The following is a 22,472-nucleotide window of genomic DNA, read 5'->3' on the forward strand; positions in this document are numbered from 1 at the left end:
GAAGAGCTGCCTCTGATTGGGAAAGAACAAGGAATTCATCGAGTCACCTGCCTTGCAGTGTCTGGGGAGGTGATCTAAAGCCATTCCAATTCACAAAGCTTCCCCAGTGCTTTGCTTATACTCCTGAGTCCAAGTTCCTAAAGATGCCACAGAAGGAACTTCAGAAACAGAGAATCAAGGTATTCAGCAAGTGGTTTTGTGTGTGGGCTGGCATGATGTGCATGAGGCTTCCTGGAGTTCTTTGGCAGGGGGTCTTCCAAAGATCACCCACATCTGTACTTGTCTACCAGAAGTACTCAGAAACTCTATATATACACTGCACTTATAATATCTAACTTGAGGCCTGAAATGACAGAGGTCATAGAATTCATCACACCCACTCTGTTGGCTTGCACCATCACTCAGTTTGCTTTGGAGGAGGTGGAGTGGTGAAGTTCAGGTGGAAAGAGGGCACAGTCCTGTCCTGAACATCTGTGAGGGCTTCTGGCTGGAGGCCAAAGCAAAACTGAGGATGAGGGTAACCTTACCCAAAGTAGTTCTTCTGTAGTTAATTGAGTCATGGCATAACTTACAGGCAGCTGACAGGTTTGGTAAATCCCAGTCCCCAGAAATGTACTTAATCTGGAAACCTTGTGCTGTGAGTCAGGAGTGTATGTAACTGCATGTACTTTGAAGTGTTGATTTGAGACAGGGAAGGCAGAGGCTGTGCTGCACAATCCAGTGAAGAATCCAAGGACACATGACACAGTGTTTTATTAAAATAGAAAGCTTTAATACTTTAGCAGGTAAAGGACTGAGCAGAGAACAATTGCTACAGCCAGGCTATGCCAACGTCACACACGTTCCAGCAGTTTTTCAGTGCTTTCTTTCCCAGGTCAGCATTTTGGCACGAGTAAGGTGTCTCTCTCTATACTTCCCAAGTTGGCTATTGTAATACTGATATAAAATACTTCATGTAGGCTAAAGGTCAGGTGCATAAAATACAATAAGTAATAAAACATAGTTTGTATAAAACATTTAAAGTATAAACTTCATTAGATAACATGCAAATACTGCAATATTTTAAATGGCACTTAAATAAGAGATACTGAGATTCTTTATAACTTTGCATCCAGTACAAGATTCTGAAATGTACAAGGCTCTAGGAGAACTTCTTTCTTCACTGAAGTCAGGTCCCAGTCCAGGGCTTGATTGTCATTTTACAGGCAGTGAGCCCAGCGTCCCGCAGCCCTTCACTAGTCCGAGTCGAGATGTCTGCTGAAACAGGCCCAGGCCGACTTAGTTTTCTTCATCATTAAAACAGGAAAGTGTATTTACATGAGGATAAACTCTTTAACATTTTTTGGTAAGGTAATTAAGTAGCAGCAATTTGTTTCTTCCAAAGCTGGTGTTTAGCAGAGGTTATACAAGACCCTCTTCCCTTGGTTCGGTGCTGGAAACACCCCTCTGCGATTCCTTCACAGGAGCTCCAGCACGGCAGAGCTGGCTCGAGCATCTTTGTGTTTCCAGGACCAAGGGAAAATGGTCTTCGTGGTGCTGAAACAGTCACCTGGGTAGGAATGAAGAATCACCTTTTCACATGATTCCCAATACTTTCAGTCCTTCATGGAGAAGTTCAGGCCCGAGTCCATCACACGGGGACAGCTATGGTGGCTCTGCAGGTCCTTCATGGGATCAGAGCAGTTAGGCAGAGCACAGGCATGCTGCCACGGTGGAGAGAAGGCTGATGATGAGGGAGTGCAGCACAGGCACCACTGTGACAGAGGGAGAGGAAATGCTGAAGGACACTTGCACTCGAGACGCGATCAGAGCCGACAGCGGCACGTGCGACGCCAGCGTGGGGCTGTCGGAGTTGATCAGGGACTCGATCTTTTCTGCTTCTTTATTGCAGGCTTCAATCTACAGGAGGGGAAAAGAATGAGGGGGTTATTTCTCTTCCAGCCATGTGAAATGCCAGGGCAAATCTGCCAGGAAAAGAACTCCAGCACAGGGTACCTGCAGGGGTTTGGGGTTGTGATCCACAGGAATGATGAGGATGACGATCTCGGACTCGATGCTCAGGTACCCAAAGACGTCACACTGCGGCACCGAGATGTGCAGCCGCAGCTTCTCCAGGATCTCCAGCACTGTGATGGGCTTCTTGTTGGTTACCTGCAAGAAAAGGAACAGACTCTGAGCATGATGTGGTGTGATGCCAAATGGCACTTCTCCCGTTCGGGTGTCGGCACTTGATGTCAGGCCAGGAAATGCGTCTCGGTTCTTACGTCCCTGTAAATGATGTGAGGATTGTGAATGGAGGAAGGAAAGCAGAGCTGGTGTTGATACAGTGTTCAGTATTCAGAGATGTGTAATCAGGAATCCCAACTGCCAGAGTAAACTGCAAAGGTGAATGTTATGCATACAGGCTGATTCAGGTAACAGCTGCACTTGGAAGCATCTAGTGTGAAGAGCCTAGTGGAGTGTTCTGAAGGTGATGGAGGTGTCTAACAGTAATTTTCAGATTGTGGCAGATGTTCAGTGAGGCAAATGTCCTTTGTTGGCTGAAGGGATTTAGTGGAGCCAGTGAAAGAGTGAGCAGTGTGCAGAGAGTGCTGTAGTGTAGATATGGTCAAAGGCATCTGCCTGGTGTTAGTGTCAAGAAAGACTTCTAAGGTGTGTGAGTTGAACAAGTTTTGTTTATGGCTCTGTAGGACTTGAGAAGTGCTACTGTTGTCTCAGATTTCTTGAATATTTAATGACCTTGAAACATTCTGGAGCTTGTGCTCAGGGGCTGTTGTGGCACCCACCAACCTACAACAGTCTGGCAGCAGGAGAACAATCAAGTGTGCAGCTTTGCCAGTTGTCTCTATCCTAGGCTTAATGATACTTGCTCTTTATGAAAGGGTAGAAACAAAGGGGATTGAAGCCTCCTGTAATTATTTTGTGGTTCAGTCTCCTTTACTTTTGTCAGGAGATTTGACTGGAACTGTAAGAGATGCTTGTTGATAAGTAACAAAGAGTTTTTAAGATGTTGGTTTTGGAGTTGGGCTGCCCTTTTTCATGTTGTACAATGCAGTCTGTGCAGCAGATGGCTGTTAGGGACCAGGTGCTGGTTTCATTCTACTGCCTCTAGCTGGATTGTTCATACGAAAAAGGCTAGGCCAGAAACATTTTCTACAAAGAACAGTGCTTAATATACTGAAACATACACTAGCTAATATAGTAGATCATCTCAGTGACATTAACTACAGAACTGATGCAGGATGTTACAGAGGGTGTGTGAGTATCATAGACTACATCCATTCACCCCATATTAGAGTATATATCTATATCTGTATAAGATAATAATACTGAATGTAATGGTGCCAAATGTACTTTATGATGTGTGACAGGAATAGGGAGTAAAAGATGCAGCAGCAATGTGTTGGAAATGAAGTTTGATGTGTCAGGCTCAGGAGGTCTGAGTATGTTTTGTCTGAGGTGTCTAGCTGTAGTGGAGCATAGACTGGAGTATTGCATAGAGTGGAGTATTTCATGTAGGTGGTATAAAAGTGAGTTGGTGAGAGGGTGAAATGCAGGGTAAGCAGGTGCAGTCATGATGTTGGACATGACAAGAGAAATAAGAAAGAGAAGAGAAAGAAGAGAGAAAGAGAATGAAGAAAAATAGGAAGAAATAGAGAAAGAAGAGCAATAGAGAAATAGAAAGAAGGGCAACAAAGAAGAAAGAAGAGCAACAAGAGAAATCAAAAGAAGAGCAACAAGAGAAATCAAAAGAAGAGAAATAGAGCAATACAGCAAGAAAGAAGAGAAATAAGAGAAATAGAGTGAAGAGCAATAAGGAAGAAAGAAGAGCAATAAGGGAAAAGAGCAATAGCGAAAGAAGAGCAATGGAGCAAGAGGAGCAAGAGGAGAAAGAGAGAATGAAAAGAAATAGAAGGAAGAGAAATGGAGAAATAAGAGCAATAAGAGAGAAAGAAGAGCAATAGAGCAACAGAGAAAGAAAGAGGAGCAAAAGAGAAAGAAGAGAGTAAGAAGAGAAAAAGAAGAGCAATAGAGAAGAGCGATAGAGAGCAAGAAGAGCAACAAGAGAAATAAAGAAGAGCAATAAGAGAAATAGAAAGAAGAGCAACAAGGAAGATAGAAGGGCAATAAGGCAGAAAGAAGAGAAAGAAGAGCAATAAGGAAGAAAGAAGAGCAATAAGAGAAACAGAAAGAAGAGCAATAAGGAAGAAAGAAGAGCAATAAGGAAGAAAGAAGAGCAATAAGGAAGAAAGAAGAGCAATAAGGAAGAAAGAAGAGCAACAAGAGAAATAGAAAGAAAAGCAACAAGAGAAATAGAAAGAAAAGCAACAAGAGAAATAGAAGAGCAACAAGGGAAATAGAAAGAAGAGCAACAAGGGAAATAGAAAGAAGAGCAACAAGGGAAATAGAAAGAAGAGCAACAAGGGAAATAGAAAGAAGAGCAACAAGGGAAATAGAAAGAAGAGCAACAAGGGAAATAGAAAGAAGAGCAACAAGGGAAATAGAAAGAAGAGCAACAAGGGAAATAGAAAGAAGAGCAACAAGGGAAATAGAAAGAAGAGCAACAAGGGAAATAGAAAGAAGAGCAACAAGGGAAATAGAAAGAAGAGCAACAAGGGAAATAGAAAGAAGAGCAACAAGGGAAATAGAAAGAAGAGCAACAAGGGAAATAGAAAGAAGAGCAACAAGGGAAATAGAAAGAAGAGCAACAAGGGAAATAGAAAGAGGAGCAACAAGAGAAGTAGAAAGAAGAGCAATAAGGAAGAAAAAAGAGCAATAAGAGAGACAAAGAAGAAGAATAAGGAAGAAAGAAGAGCAATAAGAGAAATAGAAAGAAGAGCAATAAGAGAAATAGAAAGAAGAGCAATAATGGAAATAGAAAGAATAGCAATAAGGAAGAAAGAAGAGCAATAAGGAAGAAAGAAGAGCAATAATGGAAATAGAAAGAAGAGCAATAATGGAAATAGAAAGAAGAGCAATAATGGAAATAGAAAGAAGAGCAATAATGGAAATAGAAAGAAGAGCAATAAGAGAAATAGAAAGAAGAGCAATAAGAGAAATAGAAAGAAGAGCAATAAGAGAAATAGAAAGAAGAGCAATAAGAGAAATAGAAAGAAGAGCAATAAGAGAAATAGAAAGAAGAGCAATAAGAGAAATAGAAAGAAGAGCAATAAGGAAGAAAAGAGCAATAAGAGAAATAGAAAGAAGAGCAAGAATGGAAATAGAAAGAAGAGCAAGAATGGAAATAGAAAGAAGAGCAAGAATGGAAATAGAAAGAGGAGCAACAAGAGAAAGACAAAGAGGAGCAACAAGAGAAAGACAAAGAGGAGCAACAAGAGAAAGAGAAAGAGGAGCAACAAGAGAAAGAGAAAGGGGAGCAAGAAGAGAAAGAAAGGGGAGCAAGAAGAGAAAGAAAGGGGAGCAAGAAGAGAAAGAAAGGGGAGCAAGAAGAGAGAGAAAGAGGAGCAACAAGAGAAAGAGAAAGAGGAGCAAAAAAGAAGAAAGAAGAGCAACAAGAGAAAGAGAAAGAGGAGCAACAAGAGAAAGAGAAAGAGGAGCAACAAGAGAAAGAGGAGCAACAAGAGAAAGAGAAAGAGGAGCAACAAGAGAAAGAGAAAGAGGAGCAACAAGAGAAAGAGAAAGAGGAGCAACAAGAGAAAGAGAAAGAGGAGCAACAAGAGAAAGAGAAAGAGGAGGAACAAGAGAAAGAGAAAGAGGAGCAACAAGAGAGAGAAAGAGGAGCAACAAGAGAAAGAGAAAGAGGAGCAACAAGAGAAAGAGAAAGAGGAGCAAAAAAGAAGAAAGAAGAGCAACAAGAGAAATAGAAAAAAGAGCAATAATGGAAATAGAAAGAAGAGCAATAATGGAAAAAGAAAGAAGAGCAATAATGGAAAAAGAAAGAAGAGCAATAAGGAAGAAAGAAGAGCAATAAAAGAAATAGAAAGAAGAGCAATAAGAGAAATAGAAAGAAGAGCAATAAGAGAAATAGAAAGAAGAGCAATAAGAGAAATAGAAAGAAGAGCAATAAGAGAAATAGAAAGAAGAGCAATAAGAGAAATAGAAAGAAGAGCAAGAATGGAAATAGAAAGAAGAGCAATAAGAGAAATAGAAAGAAGAGCAAGAATGGAAATAGAAAGAAGAGCAATAAGAGAAAGACAAAGAAGAAGAATAAGAAAGAAAGAAGAGCAATAAGAGAAATAGAAAGAAGAGCAATAAGAGAAATAGAAAGAAGAGCAATAATGGAAACAGAAAGAAGAGCAATAAGAGAAAGACAAAGAAGAAGAATAAGAAAGAAAGAAGAGCAATAAGAGAAATAGAAAGAAGAGCAAGAATGGAAATAGAAAGAAGAGCAATAAGAGAAATAGAAAGAAGAGCAATAAGGAAGAAAGAAGAGCAATAAGAGAAAGACAAAGAAGAAGAATAAGGAAGAAAGAAGAGCAAGAATGGAAATAGAAAGAAGAGCAAGAATGGAAATAGAAAGAAGAGCAAGAATGGAAATAGAAAGAAGAGCAAGAATGGAAATAGAAAGTAGAGCAAGAATGGAAATAGAAAGAAGAGCAAGAATGGAAATAGAAAGAAGAGCAAGAATGGAAATAGAAAGAAGAGCAAGAATGGAAATAGAAAGAAGAGCAAGAATGGAAATAGAAAGAAGAGCAAGAATGGAAATAGAAAGAAGAGCAAGAATGGAAATAGAAAGAAGAGCAAGAATGGAAATAGAAAGAAGAGCAAGAATGGAAATAGAAAGGGGAGCAACAAGAGAAAGAGAAAGGGGAGCAACAAGAGAAAGAGAAAGAGGAGCAACAAGAGAAAGAGAAAGAGGAGCAACAAGAGAAAGAGAAAGAGGAGCAAAAAAAGAAGAAAGAAGAGCAATAATGGAAATAGAAAAAAGAGCAATAATGGAAATAGAAAGAAGAGCAATAATGGAAATAGAAAGAAGAGCAATAATGGAAATAGAAAGAAGAGCAATAATGGAAATAGAAAGAAGAGCAATAATGGAAATAGAAAGAAGAGCAATAATGGAAATAGAAAGAAGAGCAATAATGGAAATAGAAAGAAGAGCAATAAGGAAGAAAGAAGAGAAATAAGGAAGAAAGAAGAGCAATAAGAGAAAGACAAAGAAGAAGAATAAGGAAGAAAGAAGAGCAATAGGAGAAATAGAAAGAAGAGCAATAAGAGAAATAGAAAGAAGAGCAATAATGGAAACAGAAAGAAGAGCAATAAGAGAAATAGAAAGAAGAGCAAGAATGGAAATAGAAAGAAGAGCAAGAATGGAAATAGAAAGAAGAGCAAGAATGGAAATAGAAAGAAGAGCAAGAATGGAAATAGAAAGAAGAGCAAGAATGGAAATAGAAAGAAGAGCAAGAATGGAAATAGAAAGAAGAGCAAGAATGGAAATAGAAAGAAGAGCAAGAATGGAAATAGAAAGAAGAGCAAGAATGGAAATAGAAAGAAGAGCAAGAATGGAAATAGAAAGAAGAGTAATAAGAGAAAGAGAAAGAGGAGCAAGAAGAGAAAGAGAAAGGGGAGCAAGAAGAGAAAGAGAAAGAGGAGCAACAAGAGAAAGAGAAAGAGGAGCAAAAAAGAAGAAAGAAGAGCAACAAGAGAAAGAGAAAGAAGAGCAACAAGAGAAAGAGAAAGAAGAGCAATAAGGAAGAAAGAAGAGCAATAATGGAAATAGAAAGAAGAGCAATAATGGAAATAGAAAGAAGAGCAATAATGGAAATAGAAAGAAGAGCAATAAGGAAGAAAGAAGAGCAATAAGAGAAAGACAAAGAAGAAGAATAAGGAAGAAAGAAGAGCAATAAGAGAAATAGAAAGAAGAGCAATAGGAGAAATAGAAAGAAGAGCAATAGGAGAAATAGAAAGAAGAGCAATAGGAGAAATAGAAAGAAGAGCAATATGAGAAATAGAAAGAAGAGCAATAATGGAAACAGAAAGAAGAGCAATAACAGAAATAGAAAGAAGAGCAATAAGAGAAATAGAAAGAAGAGCAATAAGAGAAATAGAAAGAAGAGCAATAAGGAAGAAAGAAGAGCAATAAGAAATAGAAAGAAGAGCAAGAATGGAAATAGAAAGAAGAGCAATAAGAGAAATAGAAAGAAGAGCAATAAGAGAAATAGAAAGAAGAGCAATAAGGAAGACAGAAGAGCAATAATGGAAATAGAAAGAAGAGCAATAATGGAAATAGAAAGAAGAGCAATAATGGAAATAGAAAGAAGAGCAATAATGGAAATAGAAAGAAGAGCAATAATGGAAATAGAAAGAAGAGCAATAATGGAAATAGAAAGAAGAGCAATAATGGAAATAGAAAGAAGAGAAATAAGGAAGAAAGAAGAGCAATAAGAGAAAGACAAAGAAGAAGAATAAGGAAGAAAGAAGAGCAATAGGAGAAATAGAAAGAAGAGCAATAAGAGAAATAGAAAGAAGAGCAATAATGGAAACAGAAAGAAGAGCAATAAGAGAAATAGAAAGAAGAGCAAGAATGGAAATAGAAAGAAGAGCAAGAATGGAAATAGAAAGAAGAGCAAGAATGGAAATAGAAAGAAGAGCAAGAATGGAAATAGAAAGAAGAGCAAGAATGGAAATAGAAAGAAGAGCAAGAATGGAAATAGAAAGAAGAGTAATAAGAGAAAGAGAAAGAGGAGCAAGAAGAGAAAGAGAAAGGGGAGCAAGAAGAGAAAGAGAAAGAGGAGCAACAAGAGAAAGAGAAAGAGGAGCAAAAAAGAAGAAAGAAGAGCAACAAGAGAAAGAGAAAGAAGAGCAACAAGAGAAAGAGAAAGAAGAGCAATAAGGAAGAAAGAAGAGCAATAATGGAAATAGAAAGAAGAGCAATAATGGAAATAGAAAGAAGAGCAATAATGGAAATAGAAAGAAGAGCAATAATGGAAATAGAAAGAAGAGCAATAAGGAAGAAAGAAGAGCAATAAGAGAAAGACAAAGAAGAAGAATAAGGAAGAAAGAAGAGCAATAAGAGAAATAGAAAGAAGAGCAATAGGAGAAATAGAAAGAAGAGCAATAGGAGAAATAGAAAGAAGAGCAATAGGAGAAATAGAAAGAAGAGCAATATGAGAAATAGAAAGAAGAGCAATAATGGAAACAGAAAGAAGAGCCATAACGGAAATAGAAAGAAGAGCAATAACAGAAATAGAAAGAAGAGCAATAAGAGAAATAGAAAGAAGAGCAATAAGGAAGAAAGAAGAGCAATAAGAGAAATAGAAAGAAGAGCAATAAGAGAAATAGAAAGAAGAGCAAGAATGGAAATAGAAAGAAGAGCAATAAGAGAAATAGAAAGAAGAGCAATAAGAGAAATAGAAAGAAGAGCAATAAGGAAGACAGAAGAGCAATAATGGAAATAGAAAGAAGAGCAATAATGGAAATAGAAAGAAGAGCAATAATGGAAATAGAAAGAAGAGCAATAATGGAAATAGAAAGAAGAGCAATAATGGAAATAGAAAGAAGAGCAAGAATGGAAATAGAAAGAAGAGCAACAATGGAAATAGAAAGAAGAGCAACAATGGAAATAGAAAGAAGAGCAAGAATGGAAATAGAAAGAAGAGCAACAAGAGAAAGAGAACGAGGAGCAACAAGAGAAAGAGAAAGGGGAGCAACAAGAGAAAGAGGAGCAACAAGAGAAAGAGAAAGGGGAGCAACAAGAGAAAGAGGAGCAACAAGAGAAAGAGAAAGAGGAGCAACAAGAGAAACAGAAAGAGGAGCAAAAATGAAGAAAGAAGAGCAACAAGAGAAATAGAAAAAAGAGCAATAAGGAAGAAAGAAGAGCAATAAGGGAAATAGAAAGAAGAGCAATAACGGAAACAGAAACAAGAGCAATAATGGAAACAAAGAAGAGCAATAATGGAAACAAAGAAGAGCAATAATGGAAACAAAGAAGAGCAATAATGGAAACAGAAAGAAGAGCAATAATGGAAACAGAAAGAAGAGCAATAATGGAAACAGAAAGAAGAGCAATAATGGAAACAGAAAGAAGAGCAATAAGAGAAATAGAAAGAAGAGCAATAAGAGAAATAGAAAGAAGAGCAATAAGGAAGAAAGAAGAGCAATAAGAGAAATAGAAAGAAGAGCAATAAGAGAAATAGAAAGAAGAGCAATAAGAGAAATAGAAAGAAGAGCACTAAGAGAAATAGAAAGAAGAGCAAGAATGGAAATAGAAAGAAGAGCAATAAGAGAAAGACAAAGAAGAAGAATAAGGAAGAAAGAAGAGCAATAAGAGAAATAGAAAGAAGAGCAATAAGAGAAATAGAAAGAAGAGCAATAATGGAAATAGAAAGAAGAGCAATAATGGAAATAGAAAGAAGAGCAATAAGGAAGAAAGAAGAGCAATAATGGAAATAGAAAGAAGAGCAATAAGAGAAATAGAAAGAAGAGCAAGAATGGAAATAGAAAGAAGAGCAAGAATGGAAATAGAAAGAAGAGCAAGAATGGAAATAGAAAGAAGAGCAAGAATGGAAATAGAAAGAAGAGCAAGAATGGAAATAGAAAGAGGAGCAACAAGAGAAAGAGAAAGGGGAGCAAGAAGAGAAAGAGAAAGGGGAGCAAGAAGAGAAAGAGAAAGGGGAGCAAGAAGAGAAAGAGAAAGGGGAGCAAGAAGAGAAAGAGAAAGGGGAGTAAGAAGAGAAAGAGAAAGAGGAGCAAAAAAGAAGAAAGAAGAGCAACAAGAGAAAGAGAAAGAGGAGCAACAAGAGAAAGAGGAGCAACAAGAGAAAGAGAGAGGAGCAACAAGAGAAAGAGAAAGAGGAGCAACAAGAGAAAGAGAAAGAGGAGCAACAAGAGAAAGAGAAAGAGGAGCAAAAAAGAAGAAAGAAGAGCAACAAGAGAAATAGAAAAAAGAGCAATAAGGAAGAAAGAAGAGCAATAATGGAAATAGAAAGAAGAGCAATAATGGAAATAGAAAGAAGAGCAAGAATGGAAAAAGAAAGAAGAGCAATAAGGAAGAAAGAAGAGCAATAAGAGAAAGACAAAGAAGAAGAATAAGAAAGAAAGAAGAGCAATAACAGAAATAGAAAGAAGAGCAATAGGAGAAATAGAAAGAAGAGCAATAAGAGAAATAGAAAGAAGAGCAATAGGAGAAATAGAAAGAAGAGCAATAATGGAAACAGAAAGAAGAGCAATAATGGAAACAGAAAGAAGAGCAATAACAGAAATAGAAAGAAGAGCAATAAGAGAAATAGAAAGAAGAGCAATAAGGAAGAAAGAAGAGCAATAAGAGAAATAGAAAGAAGAGCAAGAATGGAAATAGAAAGAAGAGCAATAAGAGAAATAGAAAGAAGAGCAATAAGGAAGAAAGAAGAGCAATAAGAGAAAGACAAAGAAGAAGAATAAGGAAGAAAGAAGAGCAATAATGGAAATAGAAAGAAGAGCAAGAATGGAAATAGAAAGAGGAGCAACAAGAGAAAGAGAAAGAGGAGCAACAAGAGAAAGAGAAAGAGGAGCAACAAGAGAAAGAGAAAGAGGAGCAACAAGAGAAAGAGAAAGAGGAGCAACAAGAGAAAGAGAAAGAGGAGCAACAAGAGAAAGAGAAAGAGGAGCAAAAATGAAGAAAGAAGAGCAACAAGAGAAATAGAAAAAAGAGCAATAAGGAAGAAAGAAGAAGAATAAGGAAGAAAGAAGAGCAAGAATGGAAACAGAAAGAAGAGCAAGAATGGAAACAGAAAGAAGAGCAAGAATGGAAACAGAAAGAAGAGCAAGAATGGAAACAGAGAGAAGAGCAAGAATGGAAACAGAGAGAAGAGCAAGAATGGAAACAGAGAGAAGAGCAAGAATGGAAACAGAGAGAAGAGCAAGAATGGAAACAGAGAGAAGAGCAAGAATGGAAATAGAAAGAAGAGCAAGAATGGAAACAGAAAGAAGAGCAAGAATGGAAATACAAAGAGGAGCAACAAGAGAAAGAGAAAGGGGAGCAAGAAGAGAAAGAGAAAGAGGAGCAAAAAAGAAGAAAGAAGAGCAACAAGAGAAAGAGAAAGAGGAGCAATAAGGAAGAAAGAAGAGCAATAATGGAAATAGAAAGAAGACCAATAAGAGAAATAGAAAGAAGAGCAATAATGGAAATAGAAAGAAGAGCAATAATGGAAACAGAAAGAAGAGCAATAAGAGAAATAGAAAGAAGAGCAAGAATGGAAATAGAAAGAAGAGCAAGAATGGAAATAGAAAGAAGAGCAAGAATGGAAATAGAAAGAAGAGCAAGAATGGAAACAGAAAGAAGAGCAAGAATGGAAATAGAAAGAAGAGCAAGAATGGAAATAGAAAGAAGAGCAATAAGAGAAATAGAAAGAAGAGCAATAAGAGAAATAGAAAGAAGAGCAATAAGAGAAATAGAAAGAAGAGCAATAAGAGAAATAGAAAGAAGAGCAATAATGGAAACAGAAAGAAGAGCCATAATGGAAACAAAGAAGAGCAATAATGGAAACAAAGAAGAGCAATAATGGAAACAGAAAGAAGAGCAATAATGGAAACAGAAAGAAGAGCAATAATGGAAACAGAAAGAAGAGCAATAATGGAAACAGAAAGAAGAGCAATAATGGAAACAGGAAGAAGAGCAATAAGAGAAATAGAAAGAAGAGCAATAAGGAAGAAAGAAGAGCAATAAGAGAAATAGAAAGAAGAGCAATAAGAGAAATAGAAAGAAGAGCAATAAGAGAAATAGAAAGAAGAGCAATAAGAGAAATAGAAAGAAGAGCAATAAGGAAGAAAGAAGAGCAATAACGGAAACAGAAAGAAGAGCAATAACGGAAACAGAAAGAAGAGCAATAACGGAAAATGAAAGAAGAGCAATAACAGAAATAGAAAGAATAGAAAGAAGAGCAATAAGGAAGAAAGAAGAGCAATAAGAGAAATAGAAAGAAGAGCAATAAGAGAAATAGAAAGAAGAGCAATAAGAGAAATAGAAAGAAGACCAATAAGAGAAATAGAAAGAAGACCAATAAGAGAAATAGAAAGAAGACCAATAAGAGAAATAGAAAGAAGAGCAAGAATGGAAATAGAAAGAAGAGCAAGAATGGAAATAGAAAGAAGAGCAAGAATGGAAATAGAAAGAAGAGCAAGAATGGAAATAGAAAGAAGAGCAAGAATGGAAATAGAAAGAAGAGCAAGAATGGAAATAGAAAGAAGAGCAAGAATGGAAACAGAAAGAAGAGCAAGAATGGAAACAGAAAGAAGAGCAAGAATGGAAACAGAAAGAAGAGCAATAATGGAAACAAAGAAGAGCAATAATGGAAACAAAGAAGAGCAATAATGGAAACAAAGAAGAGCAATAATGGAAACAGGAAGAAGAGCAATAAGAGAAATAGAAAGAAGAGCAATAAGGAAGAAAGAAGAGCAATAAGAGAAACAGAAAGAAGAGCAATAAGAGAAACAGAAAGAAGAGCAATAACGGAAACAGAAAGAAGAGCAATAACGGAAACAGAAAGAAGAGCAATAATGGAAATAGAAAGAAGAGCAATAATGGAAATAGAAAGAAGAGCAATAAGACAAATAGAAAGAAGAGCAATAATAGAAATAGAAAGAAGAGCAATAATGGAAACAGAAAGAAGAGCAATAAGAGAAATAGAAAGAAGAGCAATAAGAGAAATAGAAAGAAGAGCAATAAGAGAAATAGAAAGAAGAGCAATAAGAGAAATAGAAAGAAGAGCAATAAGAGAAATAGAAAGAAGAGCAATAATGGAAACAGAAAGAAGAGCAATAATGGAAACAGAAAGAAGAGCAATAAGAGAAATAGAAAGAAGAGCAAGAATGGAAATAGAAAGAAGAGCAAGAATGGAAATAGAAAGAAGAGCAAAAAGAGAAATAGAAAGAAGAGCAAGAATGGAAACAGAAAGAAGAGCAATAAGAGAAATAGAAAGAAGAGCAAGAATGGAAATAGAAAGAAGAGCAACAAGAGAAAGAGAACGAGGAGCAACAAGAGAAAGAGAAAGGGGAGCAAGAAGAGAAAGAGAAAGGGGAGCAAGAAGAGAAAGAGAAAGAGGAGCAAAAAGAGAAAGAGAAAGAGGAGCAAAAAGAGAAAGAGAAAGAGGAGCAAAAAGAGAAAGCGAAAGAGGAGCAACAAGAGAAAGAGAAAGAGGAGCAAAAAAGAAGAAATAAGAGCAACAAGAGAAATAGAAAAAAGAGCAATAAGGAAGAAAGAAGAGCAATAATGGAAACAAAAAGAAGAGCAATAATGGAAACAAAGAAGAGCAAGAATGGAAACAAAGAAGAGCAAGAATGGAAACAGAAAGAAGAGCAAGAATGGAAACAGAAAGAAGAGCAAGAATGGAAACAGAAAGAAGAGCAAGAATGGAAACAGAAAGAAGAGCAAGAATGGAAACAGAAAGAAGAGCAAGAATGGAAACAGAAAGAAGAGCAAGAATGGAAATAGAAAGAAGAGCAAGAATGGAAATAGAAAGAAGAGCAAGAATGGAAATAGAAAGAAGAGCAAGAATGGAAATAGAAAGAAGAGCAACAAGAGAAAGAGAACGAGGAGCAACAAGAGAAAGAGAACGAGGAGCAACAAGAGAAAGAGAAAGGGGAGCAACAAGAGAAAGAGAAAGAGGAGCAGAAAAGAAGAAAGAAGAGCAACAAGAGAAAGAGAAAGAAGAACAATAAGGAAGAAAAGAGCAACAAGAGAAATAGAAAGAAGAGCAATAAGGAAGAAAGAAGAGCAACAAGAGAAAAAGAAAGAAGAGCAAGAAGAGAAATAGAAAGAAGAAGAACAAGGAAGAAAGAAGAGCAATAATGGAAATAGAAAGAAGAGCAATAATGGAAATAGAAAGAAGAGCAATAATGGAAATAGAAAGAAGAGCAATAATGGAAATAGAAAGAAGAGCAATAATGGAAATAGAAAGAAGAGCAATAATGGAAATAGAAAGAAGAGCAATAATGGAAATAGAAAGAAGAGCAATAATGGAAATAGAAAGAAGAGCAATAATGGAAATAGAAAGAAGAGCAATAATGGAAATAGAAAGAAGAGCAATAATGGAAATAGAAAGAAGAGCAATAAGGAAGAAAGGAGAGCAACAAGAGAAATAGAAAGAGGAGCAACAAGAGAAATAGAAAGAGGAGAAACAAGAGAAATAGAAAGAAGAGCAATAAGGAAGAAAGAAGAGCAATAAGAGAAAGACAAATAAGAAGAATAAGGAAGAAAGAAGAGTAATAAGAGAAATAGAAAGAAGAGCAATAAGAGAAATAGAAAGAAGAGCAATAATGGAAATAGAAAGAAGAGCAATAAGGAAGAAAGAAGAGCAATAATGGAAATAGAAAGAAGAGCAATAAGGAAGAAAGAAGAGCAATAATGGAAATAGAAAGAAGAGCAATAAGAGAAATAGAAAGAAGAGCAATAATGGAAATAGAAAGAAGAGCAATAATGGAAATAGAAAGAAGAGCAATAATGGAAATAGAAAGAAGAGCAATAAGAGAAATAGAAAGAAGAGCAATAATGGAAATAGAAAGAAGAGCAATAAGAGAAATAGAAAGAAGAGCAATAAGAGAAATAGAAGAGCAATAAGAGAAATAGAAGAGCAATAATGGAAATAGAAAGAAGAGCAATAATGGAAATAGAAAGAAGAGCAATAATGGAAATAGAAAGAAGAGCAATAAGAGAAATAGAAAGAAGAGCAATAAGAGAAATAGAAAGAAGAGCAATAAGAGAAATAGAAAGAAGAGCAATAAGAGAAATAGAAAGAAGAGCAAGAATGGAAATAGAAAGAGGAGCAAGAAGAGAAAGAGAAAGAGGAGCAAGAAGAGAAAGAGAAAGGGGAGCAAGAAGAGAAAGAGAAAGGGGAGGAAGAAGAGAAAGAGAAAGAGGAGCAAAAAGAGAAAGAGGAGCAACAAAAGAAAGAGAAAGAGGAGCAACAAAGAAGAAAGAAGAGCAACAAGAGAAAGAGAAAGAGGAGCAACAAGAGAAAGAGAAAGAGGAGCAACAAGAGAAAGAGAAAGAGGAGCAACAAGAGAAAGAGAAAGAGGAGCAACAAGAGAAGGAGAAAGAGGAGCAACAAGAGAAGGAGAAAGAAGAGCAACAAGAGAAAGAGAAAGAGGAGCAAAAAAGAAGAAAGAAGAGCAACAAGAGAAATAGAAAAAAGAGCAATAAGGAAGATAGAAGAGCAACAAGAGAAAGAGAAAGAAGGACAATAAGGAAGAAAGAAGAGCAACAAGAGAAATAGAAAAAAGAGCAATAAGGAAGAAAGAAGAGCAATAATGGAAATAGAAAGAAGAGCAATAATGGAAATAGAAAGAAGAGCAATAATGGAAATAGAAAGAAGAGCAATAATGGAAATAGAAAGAAGAGCAATAAGGAAGATAGAAGAGCAATAAGAGAAAGACAAAGAAGAGCAATAAGGAAGAAATAAGAGCAATAAGAGAAAGACAAAGAAGAAGAATAAGGAAGAAAGAAGAGCAATAGGAGAAACAGAAAGAAGAGCAATAGGAGAAACAGAAAGAAGAGCAATAGGAGAAACAGAAAGAAGAGCAATAGGAGAAACAGAAAGAAGAGCAATAATGGAAACAGAAAGAAGAGCAATAATGGAAACAGAAAGAAGAGCAATAATGGAAACAGAAAGAAGAGCAATAATGGAAACAGAAAGAAGAGCAATAATGGAAACAGAAAGAAGAGCAATAATGGAAACAGAAAGAAGAGCAATAAGAGAAATAGAAAGAAGGGCAAGAATGGAAATAGAAAGAGGACCAAGAAGAGAAAGAGAAAGAGGAGCAAAAAGAGAAAGAGAAAGAGGAGCAAAAAGAGAAAGAGAAAGAGGAGCAACAAAGAAGAAAGAAGAGCAACAAGAGAAATAGAAAAAAGAGCAATAAGGAAGAAAGAAGAGCAACAAGAGAAATAGAAAGAGGAGCAACAAGAGAAAGAGAAAGAGGAGCAACAAGAGAAAGAGAAAGAGGAGCAACAAGAGAAGGAGAAAGAGGAGCAACAAGAGAAGGAGAAAGAGGAGCAACAAGAGAAGGAGAAAGAGGAGCAACAAGAGAAGGACAAAGAGGAGCAACAAGAGAAAGAGAAAGAGGAGCAAAAAAGAAGAAAGAAGAGCAACAAGAGAAATAGAAAAAAGAGCAATAATGGAAACAGAAAGAAGAGCAATAATGGAAACAGAAAGAAGAGCAATAATGGAAACAGAAAGAAGAGCAATAATGGAAACAGAAAGAAGAGCAATAATGGAAACAGAAAGAAGAGCAATAATGGAAACAGAAAGAAGAGCAATAATGGAAACAGAAAGAAGAGCAATAATGGAAACAGAAAGAAGAGCAATAATGGAAACAGAAAGAAGAGCAATAATGGAAACAGAAAGAAGAGCAATAATGGAAACAGAAAGAAGAGCAATAATGGAAACAGAAAGAAGAGCAATAATGGAAACAGAAAGAAGAGCAATAATGGAAACAGAAAGAAGAGCAATAATGGAAACAGAAAGAAGAGCAATAATGGAAACAGAAAGAAAAGCAATAAGGAAGAAAGAAGAGCAATAATGGAAACAGAAAGAAGAGCAATAATGGAAATTGAAAGAAGAGCAATAATGGAAACAGAAAGAAGAGCAATAAGAGAAATAGAAAGAAGAGGAAGAATGGAAACAGAAAGAAGAGCAATAAGAGAAATAGAAAGAAGAGGAAGAATGGAAATAGAAAGAAGAGCAATAATGGAAATAGAAAGAAGAGCAATAAGGAAGAAAGAAGAGCAATAATGGAAATAGAAAGAAGAGCAATAATGGAAATAGAAAGAAGAGCAATAATGGAAATAGAAAGAAGAGCAATAATGGAAATAGAAAGAAGAAGAATAAGGAAGAAAGAAGAGCAATAGGAGAAATAGAAAGAAGAGCAATAGGAGAAATAGAAAGAAGAGCAATAATGGAAACAGAAAGAAGAGCAATAATGGAAACAGAAAGAAGAGCAATAATGGAAACAGAAAGAAGAGCAATAATGGAAACAGAAAGAAGAGCAATAATGGAAACAGAAAGAAAAGCAATAAGGAAGAAAGAAGAGCAATAATGGAAACAGAAAGAAGAGCAATAATGGAAACAGAAAGAAGAGCAATAATGGAAACAGAAAGAAGAGCAATAATGGAAACAGAAAGAAGAGCAATAATGGAAACAGAAAGAAGAGCAATAAGAGAAATAGAAAGAAGAGGAAGAATGGAAATAGAAAGAAGAGGAAGAATGGAAATAGAAAGAAGAGCAAGAATGGAAATAGAAAGAAGAGCAAGAATGGAAATAGAAAGAAGAGCAAGAATGGAAATAGAAAGAAGAGCAAGAATGGAAATAGAAAGAAGAGCAATAAGAGAAATAGAAAGAAGAGCAATAAGAGAAATAGAAAGAAGAGCAATAAGAGAAATAGAAAGAAGAGCAATAAGAGAAATAGAAAGAAGAGCAATAAGAGAAATAGAAAGAAGAGCAATAAGAGAAATAGAAAGAAGAGCAAGAATGGAAATAGAAAGAAGAGCAACAAGAGAAAGAGAACGAGGAGCAACAAGAGAAAGAGAACGAGGAGCAACAAGAGAAAGAGAAAGGGGAGCAACAAGAGAAAGAGAAAGGGGAGCAACAAGAGAAAGAGAAAGGGGAGCAACAAGAGAAAGAGAAAGGGGAGCAACAAGAGAAAGAGAAAGGGGAGCAACAAGAGAAAGAGAAAGGGGAGCAACAAGAGAAAGAGAAAGGGGAGCAACAAGAGAAAGAGAAAGGGGAGCAACAAGAGAAAGAGAAAGAGGAGCAACAAGAGAAAGAGAAAGAGAAGCAAAAAAGAAGAAAGAAGAGCAACAAGAGAAATAGAAAAAAGAGAAATAAGGAAGAAAGAAGAGCAACAAGAGAAATAGAAAGAAGAGCAACAAGAGAAATAGAAAGAAGAGCAATAAGAGCAACATGAAGAGCAACAAGAGAAATAGAAAAAAGAGCAATAAGGAAGAAAGAAGAGCAATAAGGAAGAAAGAAGAGCAATAAGAGAAAGACAAAGAAGAAGAATAAGGAAGAAAGAAGAGCAATAAGGAAGAAAGAAGAGCAATAATGGAAACTGAAAGACGAGCAATAATGGAAACTGAAAGACGAGCAATAAGAGAAATAGAAAGAAGAGCAATAAGAGAAATAGAAAGAAGAGCAATAAGAGACATAGAAAGAAGAGCAATAAGAGACATAGAAAGAAGAGCAATAAGAGAAATAGAAAGAAGAGCAATAAGAGACATAGAAAGAAGAGCAATAAGAGAAATAGAAAGAAGAGCAATAAGAGAAATAGAAAGAAGAGCAATAAGAGAAATAGAAAGAAGAGCAATAAGAGAAATAGAAAGAAGAGCAATAAGAGAAATAGAGAGAAGAGCAATAAGAGAAATAGAGAGAAGAGCAATAAGAGAAATAGAGAGAAGAGCAATAATGGAAACAGAAAGAAGAGCAATAATGGAAACAGAAAGAAGAGCAATAATGGAAACAGAAAGAAGAGCAATAATGGAAACAGAAAGAAGAGCAATAATGGAAATAGAAAGAAGAGCAATAATGGAAACAGAAAGAAGAGCAATAAGAGAAATAGAAAGAAGAGCAATAAGAGCAATAGAAAGAAGAGCAATAAGAGAAATAGAAAGAAGAGCAATAAGAGAAATAGAAAGAAGAGCAAGAATGGAAATAGAAAGAGGAGCAACAAGAGAAAGAGAAAGGGGAGCAACAAGAGAAAGAGAAAGGGGAGCAACAAGAGAAAGAGAAAGGGGAGCAACAAGAGAAAGAGAAAGGGGAGCAACAAGAGAAAGAGAAAGGGGAGCAACAAGAGAAAGAGAAAGGGGAGCAACAAGAGAAAGAGGAGCAAGAAGAGAAAGAGAAAGAGGAGCAAGAAGAGAAAGAGAAAGAGGAGCAAGAAGAGAAAGAGAAAGAGGAGCAAGAAGAGAAAGAGAAAGAGGAGCAAGAAGAGAAAGAGAAAGAGGAGCAAGAAGAGAAAGAGAAAGAGGAGCAAGAAGAGAAAGAGAAAGAGGAGCAACAAGAGAAAGAGAAAGAGGAGCAACAAGAGAGAGAAAGAGGAGCAACAAGAGAGAGAAAGAGGAGCAACAAGAGAGAGAAAGAGGAGCAACAAGAGAGAGAAAGAGGAGCAAAAAAGAAGAAAGAAGAGCAACAAGAGAAATAGAAAAAAGAGCAATAAGGAAGAAAGAAGAGCAAGAAGAGAAAGAAGAACAATAAGGAAGAAAGAAGAGCAACAAGAGAAATAGAAAGAAGAGCAACAAGAGAAATAGAAAAAAGAGCAATAAGGAAGAAAGAAGAGCAATAATGGAAATAGAAAGAAGAGCAATAATGGAAATAGAAAGAAGAGCAATAAGGAAGAAAAGAGCAATAAGAGAAAGACAAAGAATAAGAATAAGGAAGAAAGAAGAGCAATAATGGAAACAGAAAGAAGAGCAATAATGGAAACAGAAAGAAGAGCAATAATGGAAACAGAAAGAAGAGCAATAATGGAAACAGAAAGAAGAGCAATAAGAGAAATAGAAAGAAGAGCAATAATGGAAAGAGAAAGAGGAGCAACAAGAGAAAGAGAAAGAGGAGCAACAAGAGAAAGAGAAAGAGGAGCAACAAGAGAAAGAGAAAGAGGAGCAACAAGAGAAAGAGAAAGAGGAGCAACAAGAGAAAGAGAAAGAGGAGCAACAAGAGAAAGAGAAAGAGGAGCAACAAGAGAAAGAGAAAGAGGAGCAACAAGAGAAAGAGAAAGAGGAGCAACAAAGAAGAAAGAAGAGCAACAAGAGAAATAGAAAAAAGAGCAATAAGGAAGAAAGAAGAGCAACAAGAGAAAGAGAAAGAAGGACAATAAGGAAGAAAGAAGAGCAACAAGAGAAATAGAAAAAAGAGCAATAAGGAAGAAAGAAGAGCAATAATGGAAATAGAAAGAAGAGCAATAATGGAAATAGAAAGAAGAGCAATAATGGAAATAGAAAGAAGAGCAATAATGGAAATAGAAAGAAGAGCAATAATGGAAATAGAAAGAAGAGCAATAATGGAAATAGAAAGAAGAGCAATAATGGAAATAGAAAGAAGAGCAATAAGGAAGAAAGAAGAGCAATAAGAGAAAGACAAAGAAGAGCAATAAGGAAGAAATAAGAGCAATAAGAGAAAGACAAAGAAGAAGAATAAGGAAGAAAGAAGAGCAATAATGGAAACAGAAAGAAGAGCAATAATGGAAACAGAAAGAAGAGCAATAATGGAAACAGAAAGAAGAGCAATAATGGAAACAGAAAGAAGAGGAAGAATGGAAACAGAAAGAAGAGCAATAATGGAAACAGAAAGAAGAGCAATAATGGAAACAGAAAGAAGAGCAATAATGGAAACAGAAAGAAGAGCAATAATGGAAACAGAAAGAAGAGCAATAATGGAAACAGAAAGAAGAGCAATAATGGAAACAGAAAGAAGAGCAATAATGGAAACAGAAAGAAGAGCAATAATGGAAACAGAAAGAAGAGCAATAATGGAAACAGAAAGAAGAGCAATAATGGAAACAGAAAGAAGAGCAATAATGGAAACAGAAAGAAGAGCAATAATGGAAACAGAAAGAAGAGCAATAAGAGAAATAGAAAGAAGAGCAAGAATGGAAATAGAAAGAGGACCAAGAAGAGAAAGAGAAAGGGGAGCAAGAAGAGAAAGAGAAAGGGGAGCAAAAAGAGAAAGAGAAAGAGGAGCAACAAGAGAAAGAGAAAGAGGAGCAACAAAGAAGAAAGAAGAGCAACAAGAGAAAGAGAAAGAGGAGCAACAAGAGAAAGAGAAAGAGGAGCAACAAGAGAAAGAGAAAGAGGAGCAACAAGAGAAAGAGAAAGAGGAGCAACAAGAGAAAGAGAAAGAGGAGCAACAAGAGAAAGAGAAAGAGGAGGAACAAGAGAAAGAGAAAGAGGAGGAACAAGAGAAAGAGAAAGAGGAGCAACAAGAGAAGGAGAAAGAGGAGCAACAAGAGAAGGAGAAAGAGGAGCAAAAAAGAAGAAAGAAGAGCAACAAGAGAAATAGAAAAAAGAGCAATAAGGAAGAAAGAAGAGCAATAATGGAAATAGAAAGAAGAGCAATAATGGAAATAGAAAGAAGAGCAATAAGGAAGAAAGAAGAGCAATAATGGAAACAGAAAGAAGAGCAATAATGGAAACAGAAAGAAGAGCAATAATGGAAACAGAAAGAAGAGCAATAATGGAAACAGAAAGAAGAGCAATAATGGAAACAGAAAGAAGAGCAATAATGGAAACAGAAAGAAGAGCAATAATGGAAACAGAAAGAAGAGCAATAATGGAAACAGAAAGAAGAGCAATAATGGAAACAGAAAGAAGAGCAATAATGGAAACAGAAAGAAGAGCAATAATGGAAACAGAAAGAGGAGCAAGAAGAGAAAGAGAAAGGGGAGCAAAAAGAGAAAGAGGAGCAACAAGAGAAAGAGAAAGAGGAGCAAGAAGAGAAAGAGAAAGAGGAGCAACAAAGAAGAAAGAAGAGCAACAAGAGAAAGAGAAAGAGGAGCAACAAAGAAGAAAGAAGAGCAACAAGAGAAAGAGAAAGAGGAGCAACAAGAGAAAG

General features: G+C 36.1%; 1 protein-coding gene across 2 annotated transcripts in view; it reads right to left on the minus strand.

Moving 5' to 3' along the window:
• Positions 1 to 750: 750 nt before the first annotated feature.
• RECK (reversion inducing cysteine rich protein with kazal motifs) overlaps positions 751 to 22,472 on the minus strand; it is a 68,015-nt gene continuing 46,293 nt past the window's right edge. For both annotated transcript variants that reach the window (XM_061995234.1, XM_061995235.1), the window contains 2 exons: positions 1,996 to 2,151; positions 751 to 1,899 (listed from right to left, as the gene is read on the minus strand). In XM_061995234.1, the coding sequence (XP_061851218.1) occupies positions 1,684 to 1,899; positions 1,996 to 2,151 (372 nt within the window). In that variant the 3' untranslated portion in view covers positions 751 to 1,683. The remainder of the gene's footprint in view (positions 1,900 to 1,995; positions 2,152 to 22,472) is intronic.

This window comes from Colius striatus, chromosome 4 (assembly GCF_028858725.1).
Source record: "Colius striatus isolate bColStr4 chromosome 4, bColStr4.1.hap1, whole genome shotgun sequence".
Taxonomy (NCBI): domain Eukaryota; kingdom Metazoa; phylum Chordata; class Aves; order Coliiformes; family Coliidae; genus Colius; species Colius striatus.